General features: G+C 41.9%; 1 protein-coding gene across 1 annotated transcript in view; it reads left to right on the plus strand.

Annotated features, from left to right (window-relative positions):
* dnaaf9 (dynein axonemal assembly factor 9) overlaps positions 1–10,569 on the plus strand; it is a 279,052-nt gene extending 268,483 nt beyond the window's left edge. The window contains exons 34-37 of the mRNA XM_072497670.1: positions 54–256; positions 489–554; positions 2,665–2,758; positions 4,687–10,569. Coding sequence (XP_072353771.1) covers positions 54–256; positions 489–554; positions 2,665–2,758; positions 4,687–4,793 — 470 coding nt within the window. The 3' untranslated portion in view covers positions 4,794–10,569. The remainder of the gene's footprint in view (positions 1–53; positions 257–488; positions 555–2,664; positions 2,759–4,686) is intronic.
* The last annotated feature ends 249 nt before the right edge of the window (positions 10,570–10,818 follow it).

Genomic DNA, 10,818 nt, shown 5'->3' on the forward strand with positions numbered 1-10,818 from the left:
TTCTCTTATTGTAAATCATTGTTTGCAAATCATTATCTTACTGTGCCTTACAGATTCTGAGAAAATGTTTGAAATCTGTCACAACACCCAGACTAATATGTTCTGCATGGTACCCTTACAAGATGGCCCTTCTCCACCTCCTTTGCAAGGTGATGGGAGGACCAGTGGGCGAAAGCTCGATAGTTTCGTTGTTTTCATCGGTTGCACGCTGAAAGAGGAGACCATGAAGGATTGGCTGCGACAGTGTGCGAGCCAGGTAGAGTGGAATGCAAATGTGTCAGATCCATTTCTGATTCTTGTAAATGCATCTTTTTAAATCTCCTTCATGCAATGGCTATATTACTGGATTGTGTAGTTATATTTCTGACCCTTAAACTGCACCAAATATGTGCCATTTTACCTGCTGAAACTGATGCTGATTTTTCAAAATTGAAGTCATTATTCTTTTTTCAATCCTGTATTTCACTAATGCGACTCTTGTTTTATAGAAACTACAGAAGAAATCTCTCAAGACATTTGAGACCCTCACCAAACAAGAAATAAAGAATGTCCATGTAAGTACTTAAGTCAACAGATTTGATCATTTGTTTTTATTATACAGAGTGAGCCTGAAACTCTTGGTTGTCCCTTGTGTTAGTTTAAAGAGATTGTTGAGGCTGCTGAATGGCACAGCATGCTGATGTACGGTTGCTGTCTGTGTTCTTGCATTCATGGTTAGGTGACATGGGGGGAAAGGTGGAGGTGATTCACAACTCATAAGACAGGGAGGGGAAATTGGTGAGTCTGTTATTGACACGCGTATTGCCCAGCAATCCAATTGCAGATTACTACCAACCGGGGAAACAGTCGATTCCTGTTGTCTTAGAATCATAGAATCTTATAGCTCAGAAGGAAGCCATTTGGCCAGGTCTGTTGTCTGGCTCTTTGAAAGAGTTGCCCAATTTAGTCCACTCCTAGTTATTCTTTCTCCCCTCTAGCCTTGCACATTAGTCCCCTTGAAGTACATGTCCAGTTGCCTTTTGAAAGTTACTTCAAAATTTGGTTTGTTACACTTTCAGGTAGTTTGTTTCAGGTCTTAAAAAAGACATCTGCACAAAGAAGTTTCTCCTCTTGCCCCCTTTTATCAATTCAAGTTCAACCCACTTATCAATTTCTTCCTACTTGCGCACTCAAACCTCTCAGAATTTTAAATACCTGTTAGGTAACTTAACCTCCCCTTACTCCTTGTTTGCAGGAGAACAATCCCGTCTTCGCTAATCTCCCCACTAACTGAACTCCCTCATCAATGGTTTCTCCTTTTTACCCTCTCAAAGACCTTGACATCCTGTCTAAAATGTGGCACCCACAGTTGTCAACAATGATCCAGCTGAGCCCTAACCAGAAATTTCTAAAGATTTAGCATAATGCCTTATTTTTGGCATGGTATCCTTACAAGATGGCCCTATAAATGTCTTGAATGTATCCATTTACAAAGTCAAGTATCCTACTGTTTCCTAATCTCCGTTTCAATTTACTCAATCACCTTCCAAGATTTGTAGATTATGAATACCTAGATGTCTCTTTTCTTGCACCCTGTGCAAAATAGTACCATTTGGATTCCGCAAAATCAATATTCTGCAGCTGCTGAAAGCCTGAAATGAAAGTAGAATATTCAGTGGGTAATGCAGCAGAGAGAATCAAAGTTAATGCACTGTAGCTTCTGAGCTGTCCCACGTTGTATTGAGGTTATACCCCAAAGATCCATGAGGAAATGCACCTGAAAATTCCCAGACAATGTTTGCATGGAAATTGTCCAGAAGTGCAAACTTCCCCTGGGCAATTGCCCTACACTGGGAACTATCCTAAAACGGTGATTTTAAGTCACAAACTTTGGATGGCTCCACCAATTGTTAGTGAGAATTAAAACCTGTTTTGGCTTCTCTGCAACTATTGCACAGACCCACAGGACTCTTTCCCCACCACTCCCAAGACAGGATTCCAGGTAAGAATGGGCAGCACGGTAGCACAGTGGTTCGCACTTGCTTCACAGCGCCAGGGTTCCAGATTCGATTCCCGGCTTGGGTCACTGTCTATGTGGGGTCTCCACGTTCTCCCAGTGTCTGCATGGATTTCCTCCCGGTGCTCCGGTTTCCTCCCACAAGTCCCGAAAGAGGTGATGTCAGGTAATTTGGACATTCTGAATTCTCCCTCAGTGTACCCGAACAGGCGCCGGAGTGTGGTGACGAGGGGCTTTTCACAGTAACTTCATTGCAGTGATAATGTAAGCCTACTTGTGACAATAATAAAGATTGTTAAGAATCTGGGACTGGAGTGGCAATCCAATGCTGATTGCCAGTCCGAGAAGTTCAGGCCCAAATCAAGTCGATGATGATTCATCATTTAGATTATATTGCCTCTCTGTTATTTCTTCCAAAGTGCATTACTTCATGCCGATTGACATTATGGCATTCTGAAGTCTGCAGTTATTAGCTATTTGATACGTTGCCTAGTTTCATCTGCAAACTTCCAATATGTCAGAGACTTCTGTATTGCCTTAATTTCAACAAATCTTTCGACCTCCGTATAAAAGAGTTCTATAGTCAAGTGTATTTATGAGAACAAGTTTCGAATTAAATATTTAACATAATGTTGTTTTCATAAAATATTTTAACTTTTATCCTACAGGTGAAACGCCACTTGGAGCTGCCTCCGCCTGGTTGGTTTTACAATGGAAACCAGTTTGTTAACTTCTTTGGTGAAAAGAGTGACTATCACCCATGTATCCTTTCAAGTTTGTGCTTTGAAGTTAGTAATTTAGGCTTGACATCGATAAATGGATTTTAAAAATCAGTTTTTGTTAAATACTTTGTTTTGAATCTCTTTGGGAACTTTCTAACTCAAACCTCCAGTTCAGTATTCAAGACTGTTTAAACTACCTTTTTTGTGTTTGGGCATAGCATGCACATGGGTGAATGGGACTTTGCTGCCAATATCTTAATTCCTACATTCCAGCAATCTCTCTCTTTCCCTCCCTCTCTCTCTTTCTCTCGCTTTCTCTCGCTCTCTGTCTCTCTCTCGCTCTCTGTCTCTCTCGCGTTCCCTGCCTCGGCGCGCGCGCTCCCTGCCTCGCGCGCGCTCGCTCCCTGCCTCGCGCGCGCTCGCTCCCTGCCTCGCGCGCGCTCGCTCCCTGCCTCGCGCGCGCTCGCTCCCTGCCTCGCGCGCGCTCGCTCCCTGCCTCGCGCGCGCTCGCTCCCTGCCTCGCGCGCGCGCTCGCTCCCTGCCTCGCGCGCGCGCTCGCTCGCTCGCTCCCTGCCTCGCGCGCGCGCGCTCGCTCCCTGCCTCGCGCTGGCAAAGGTGGCCCGCCAGGATTTCTCATTGCGCGCCGCTCTCTCTCCCTCTGTGCGCGCCGCTCTCTCTCCCCCTCTGTGCGCGCCGCTCTCTCTCCCCCTCTGTGCGCGCCGCTCTCTCTCCCCCTCTGTGCGCGCCGCTCTCTCTCCCCCTCTGTGCGCGCCGCTCTCTCTCCCCCTCTGTGCGCGCCGCTCTCTCTCCCCCTCTGTGCGCGCCGCTCTCTCTCCCCCTCTGTGCGCGCCGCTCTCTCTCCCCCTCTGTGCGCGCCGCTCTCTCTCCCCCTCTGTGCGCGCCGCTCTCTCTCCCCCTCTGTGCGCGCCGCTCTCTCTCCCCCTCTGTGCGCGCCGCTCTCTCTCCCCCTCTGTGCGCGCCGCTCTCTCTCCCCCTCTGTGCGCGCCGCTCTCTCTCCCCCTCTGTGCGCGCCGCTCTCTCTCCCCCTCTGTGCGCGCCGCTCTCTCTCCCCCTCTGTGCGCGCCGCTCTCTCTCCCCCTCTGTGCGCGCCGCTCTCTCTCCCCCTCTGTGCGCGCCGCTCTCTCTCCCCCTCTGTGCGCGCCGCTCTCTCTCCCCCTCTGTGCGCGCCGCTCTCTCTCCCCCTCTGTGCGCGCCGCTCTCTCTCCCCCTCTGTGCGCGCCGCTCTCTCTCCCCCTCTGTGCGCGCCGCTCTCTCTCCCCCTCTGTGCGCGCCGCTCTCTCTCCCCCTCTGTGCGCGCCGCTCTCTCTCCCCCTCTGTGCGCGCCGCTCTCTCTCCCCCTCTGTGCGCGCCGCTCTCTCTCCCCCTCTGTGCGCGCCGCTCTCTCTCCCCCTCTGTGCGCGCCGCTCTCTCTCCCCCTCTGTGCGCGCCGCTCTCTCTCCCCCTCTGTGCGCGCCGCTCTCTCTCCCCCTCTGTGCGCGCCGCTCTCTCTCCCCCTCTGTGCGCGCCGCTCTCTCTCCCCCTCTGTGCGCGCCGCTCTCTCTCCCCCTCTGTGCGCGCCGCTCTCTCTCCCCCTCTGTGCGCGCCGCTCTCTCTCCCCCTCTGTGCGCGCCGCTCTCTCTCCCCCTCTGTGCGCGCCGCTCTCTCTCCCCCTCTGTGCGCGCCGCTCTCTCTCCCCCTCTGTGCGCGCCGCTCTCTCTCCCCCTCTGTGCGCGCCGCTCTCTCTCTCCCTCTGTGCGCACGCGCAGCTCCCTCTCCCTATGTGGGCGCACGCAGCTCTCTCTGCCTCTCTCTGTTCATTATTTCATTGGCAATATATGCACATGAAGGATAAATTGCATTCAAAACTGATCTTGGGGAAACATTTCAAATTCATCGACAAGCAATTTTAACTAAGTTGTTGCTGGACCATATGGAGAATGTTGACTTCCCTTACATCTATGAACTCAGTGATGGACACATTCATCGAAGAATATCTATCAGAAGTGAACAAAGAGATTGAGAAGTACAACACAGAAATTGCAAAACAAGTTTGTCAAGATCTCTTTGAGTCGTAATTTTAAGCTCCACTTAAGTCCATGGTCAGAAATATTTTGAATTGGACTGAGACAGCAAATTACAAAAACGAACAAATTGCCTGAAGCTGAATTGGAGCTGCTAAAAAGGCAAAACTTTTTTTTTTGGCAACAAGGTATGTTTCAACAAGTGACTTTAAACAAAAACAAGAGAAAAACCGGTGGGAATTTACAAATATTGATAACTATATTTGAATGCAACATATGGAATTCTAATAATTTCCCACTAGCTGACCATAGTCATTTAAGTCTGCATTAGAAGTGTGGTTACATGAAACATACCTTTTTTGCTTACTGAGTCTGAATCAATGCAATTCTCAGCTCACTTTTACTGAAGACAAATTTAACATGATTAAAATAGAAAGCTTGACACTTTATAAATCTTCCAGGAGCCTGGAATATAGCCCGTCCCAGAAGTAGTTGAAGTTATATTATTTGCTGTTTGAAAAAGGACATAGACTTCAAGCTGGAATGTTAAGCAAATATACCTGTTCAAATTCACTACAGGGGAACACTCATTACATGTTGGAAATCCACATGCATCTCGTACTTTAGTTTTAAAAGCTGCTAATTCCACCAAACCAATGTCAATCTAGATTTAATCAGTGTATTTTGTGTAGCATGACACATTCTGCCTGGAGGTCCTGGAGTTATTTCTAATGTTTTGATTCTATGATTAGAGCAATGGATGATTTACTTGTCCTGTAGAGATGCAAGTTGAAATTAGTACAGTTATTCCAAGGAATTGGTCTACACGATCTTGGTATAATGATCCTTTACCATCAATTTGGTTTCTAGAAGCATTAACAAAGTTATAAGTAGGTATACAGTTGGAGTATTTGATTGATTGTTAGACATTCAATCATTGATTATGTGTTTTGATTGTGTTTAAATACGGAGTCTGGTACTGAGCACAAATCCTAAACCACAGATAATAAATCTGTACAGTAATGTAGCTACATTATGCACGTACATTGATCAGGCTTGTTAAATTTGTTTTTAATTTTAGAAAGTATCTCCCACACAAATGCACAGTCTTGCATGTATGTCTGTACTTCCTTAATTTTCCCTGCCTTTCTATCCCCACCACTATCTCAAGATCATCATCAGCTCTTGGCCAAAATTATTTGGCCTTTGGAGAAATGAATGAGTGTTTATAGAAAGGGGGTTGCCTTGTATGTATGTAATGATTTGCTAATTTTTAATGCTGCATAGGAAGCTTTGCAAGTACTATTGTGACATCTAACAGCTGTTTTTTTTAATGCATGACTCTAAATTGTCCCTAGTTATTGAGATGCCTGTTAAGTTTAAAAAGTGGTCATTTTCCTGCAGTGTTTTTATTTATGGTGCATTAACCTGCAAAACAAAGTAAGTAAGGATTCAATGGGCGTGATCTACCAGTTATTCTGGTCCCACGCTGGGTTTCCCAACGACAAGGGATGCAGTCACCGCGAAATCCGGTTGACAATGGGGTCGGTAAATCCCGCTGGCGGGCTGCCTCCACCGCTGAAAACCACGCGGCGGTTGGTCGGTGAATCCCACCCAATAGATCCTGTTGTGTACCTTTCATATACTGAAAAAAATGAAGTACTCTTTTAGAAAAATCAGATGCTGCTCAACAGTTGGATTGGTGGAATAACAACTTTTGTAAAGTACGCTGAAACGTGTGTTCCTATTCTATTCTCTGCGAACGAGTATTAATGATGTGGAGAGTGGAATTGGCAACCTCTATAACGAAATATGATGTGTTCAGGTGAATTTGTTTACTCGTTCCGCAATCTCTACTTTTGGAAAAAATGTGAAGAACAAACCTTTTTTTGCTGCACTTTGTACTTTGTGGCCCATGTAAATGGGTGACTCAATTCCCATGTATAATTTTCGTTCCCATAGTTTGGATATTGTTAAAAATAAGTCCGAGTCGACTCCACACTAAGCTTGTAGCACTGTTGTACAACACATCAGATAATGTACTTGAGTACTAATGGTATTCAACAGTAAATAACATTAACCACATTGTTCAGCATGCTTCTGTTTCTGCAACAATTGCTTATTCATCTCAGACTTGGCTCTCAACTGTACTCCTCTATGCTTTGATTAGAAAAACTCAAGAAACTGAGCCCCATGTTTTTGTATCCCAAATCAAACAGCTGTCTTTTATTACTAGAAAATAAGACGATAAATATAAATGGTTTTTAAGAAAACAATGCCAGTCATGTGAAATAGCTGTGGATAGCTGTTGAAATGACACAGAAGCGATAACTAAAAAATTGCTGAGGCATTATAGTACTCAGCTAAGGAATAGTTAAATATACTTTCATTTTAAGATAACGCAAGGGCCCAAGAATTATAAAGATGAAAACCTATCTATTTGAACAGCGCATTTTCCCTGTTATGTAATATTGAACTATGCAAGGAACTTTGCATTTCATTTCATCCATTTGAGTATACAAAGAAAGATACGGTTTTCTTGAATTCAGTGTGCACCTCCATTTGGGTGTTGTTCTTGGGCTCTTGCACCACTTAGTATGCATGTGACTCGCCTTTATGCATGAAGATCAGCTTACGGGGTGAAAGGCTAAATTAACCAGTAGCTGCATTCAAGGGGAACGGCTGTCGGTGAATCCTAGTGCTGCCATTTACTTTGACATACCAGAGGTGTGTATCTAAAATGCATAGACTAGTCACCAAATATCATTGATTTACTTCCAGAGTGAAGACTTTTAAACTTTGCTTTATCACATTGATGATGGTGAAGTCGGTGTTGATATAAACAAACTCAATGGCTCCTTAATTATTTTGTTGAACCAAGAGAATGTCATTCCAAGTATTTGACAAGCTTCAACCAGTAAATTGATTCAAAAATTCAGTAATCAGATGCCCTGAAACTTTCAACTACACTCTTTATTCCAGAAGATGATTTTCATAGGCTAAATCACATTGTTAGAAAAATTTCCTTCATATGTTGCATTGTAATGCGGTACAGAATTCTCAGGACAGTGGTCATATTCTAAACCTAAAACTTCTCATTTCAATTTTTAAAAATAACTTTGTTCCACTTATCTCTGGACGAGAGTAAATTTTAATTGATGAGAATGGTAACATGCTGATCACCAATACTTGCAGTCAACACCTCAGGTACTTTTAATGTTTTGCTGCAGTATTGGTGAAGTGATAAAGAAAATCTTTAGCCTTTCACTACATGGAACAGTGTAACTGAAATTAAACAAATGGAAAACTAAGCAAAAGGAGCATTTTTAACAACTTTACAAGTCTAATGAGTAAATGGCAGTTAAAGCACATTTAGCTGACAAAGCAATTAATGTTTATATTTGAATGAAGTCGGAAACTATATAGTGACGCTTTGAAGCCTTCCCCTAAAATAGTTTTTACAGCTATGCTGTGTGATAACTTGGTAGGTTTGAGTATTTGTTTACCAGTATAACCACACAACTAATGTTAAGATGCTGGGATAGCAAAGAAATAGTTTTTGTGTTTCCCAGCGTAGAGTTGTGATGGGCGACATGAACTTTTTAAAAATAAATTTATATCTGAAATAGAAACAACAGTGCCTAAATATTTTAAAAGCCTTGTAATGTTTTCTAGCTGAAACTCTATTAAGACTCAACAGTGAGCCACTCTAAAGCTAACTGCTAAACCTTGATTTGCAGTCAACTTGCATTAATTGGCACAAGTAAATTATCACCTTGCACTGTAATAAAGTCTCTTTAAGATGCCATGCTGTAATATATAAACAAAAACTAAACTACGGCGCACCCAAAATAGTTGTTGTTCATATATAAAGAAATGTGTTGTAATATTACAAAGTATTGCAAATGTCGTCCATCATAAACTATGAATAAGTTAAGCTTCTTTAATATCACTAAGATGGAGTTAAGTATTTTAGGCTACACTAAAATGTTAGTTTAACATCAGTGACTTCTGTGATTATAGAGGCAGGAATATAGGCACTATATGATGTGGCCAGCCATTCTATTTGTATAACGCATTTAAAAAAAGATTTTCTTGAAATTGGTCCAATGTGACATCCAGATGGCCTTAGCCCTTTCACCACATTTAATTCTCTGCCAGTGAGAACAGCAAAGATTATATCAGTGTTATTGATAATAGTTTGGGCTGTTACTGATTTTTGGCAGCTGTTTTGCTGCTATATTATTCTGGATGAAACAGAAGTGGAAAAAAATATTATGCAAGCCATCATTTCTTGCACTGCTATAAGTGCAAGTTATTTTGTTGTAAGCTGCAAAACTGGTGGCTTATGAATTCGCCAGTTGCAAAGGAACCTAGAGTGTAAATTACTTTTAGCTTTTTATAAAAAGCAACAAGGTTGCATATGTTCTTTCAGGTCAATCATACGAGCAGTGTACGGTGCAGCCATGTGTTTGTAAATTCAACCCAAAATCCAAGAGGCCCATATTTCTAGGTTACTTGTATGATTGCATGCCAAAATACCAGCAGATGTATGGTATAAATCATAGTGATGGATTATTTAAAATCCCACTTCTACCCAATAAACAACAAAAGGACTTTGTTTCTTGAAGCTCAGAAATAGAAAGGAAAATGTATTGGCAAATGTTTTGGTATAATACAAATTGTTTTACTAAGCACAATAACCACCAAAGTAAAATTTTGGTCTGCACATGTTTTGGGTAATGATGTCACTGTAGGTTATTTGGTGTTTTTGGCATTTGACTGGATCGAAGATATTTGAATTCAAAAGCAACGGTATTGAAATAATTGCATTCTTCAGGTAAATGTTGAAGCAGTCGCTTACATTAAGATGCTTTGGGTTTCTGGGCCTCCTGTTAATTTTGGCCTTTTGAGCATTCTACTAAAAATGGTGTTGGTGAAAGGGATTTAGTATTAAAGTAACAGGAGTTACAAAATAATACCTGAATGCTAGGCAGGGGTTTTGATGTTAAACTATTAGCAGACCTTAACAGAGTGTGCTTGCATCGTTATTGTTGGAAGAGTGTCTTGTACTGGTCGCTGAAGTTATGGAACTCTTTTCTTTGAAAAGGAACACAACAGCTTGAATTAGCTTACATTCCCTGGTCTATTTGACTCTAGGGTTAATTTAAGTTATAGTTTGTGTTCCCATTTGGAATTCTAACAGTATTTGCACATAAAGAATTCAGTCAAAGAATTGGCATTCGGAAAAAAGGGAACAATTTTATTAGTTTGATAACAATGACTTTACTGTGATTTCCTACAACCTACGATGTAATTTTAAACGTCAGATCATTAGCAAAATAATTTACCTCATAAATTGAAAGCTATAACAAATTTTTAGACAATTACTTGCTGAATTTTGCAAGCAAGTATCTTCATATAAATGAAGAGTGAATTCAGGAATTTATTTGTGTGACTTGAAAGCGTGCCAAATTTGTCATTTTGATACTAACTTTAACCACTTTAGCTTGTTTTTTGGGGGAGGGGGAAAATATCTTTAAATTAAAAAGGTTGAATTGTATTTGCACAAAACTACTGTAACTTCAGTTAAACTGGTTTTGCGTGTGACTGAAGCTTTTTTGCATATCTTGTATTTATTACACTGCAAAAGATATAATTAATCCAATAAAGTGTATAGAATAATTATTAGTTTTTCCATTTATTTTTGTATTTGTTGGCACATTTTTACTTGTAGTTGTGTGATGTTTTGCAATTTTTACACGTGTAATTTTCAGCAATTGCGTTTCAATTCAACTTTCAATAAAGTTTATATGTTTCACCAATTAAAGTTGTCATCTTTAATTCAACACCATTCAATTCTGAAATAAAGTTGTTTTTTTTTAACTGAAGGAAGAATGTTAATCCTTCTTGTTAAAGGCAATGCTTAGGGTTCAAACTTGCATAATCCTTGATCGTTGCTGAAACAGACCATCGGCTTCAATTGCTCTCTGCTGAAGTTTACGCTCCACATGAGCTTCTTCACTTCATCTAAACCTGTTGCCACATCCTTATATACCTTTCCAAAGATTTGAAATTG

Source organism: Scyliorhinus torazame, chromosome 3 (assembly GCF_047496885.1).
Source record: "Scyliorhinus torazame isolate Kashiwa2021f chromosome 3, sScyTor2.1, whole genome shotgun sequence".
Classification (NCBI taxonomy): Eukaryota; Metazoa; Chordata; class Chondrichthyes; order Carcharhiniformes; family Scyliorhinidae; genus Scyliorhinus; species Scyliorhinus torazame.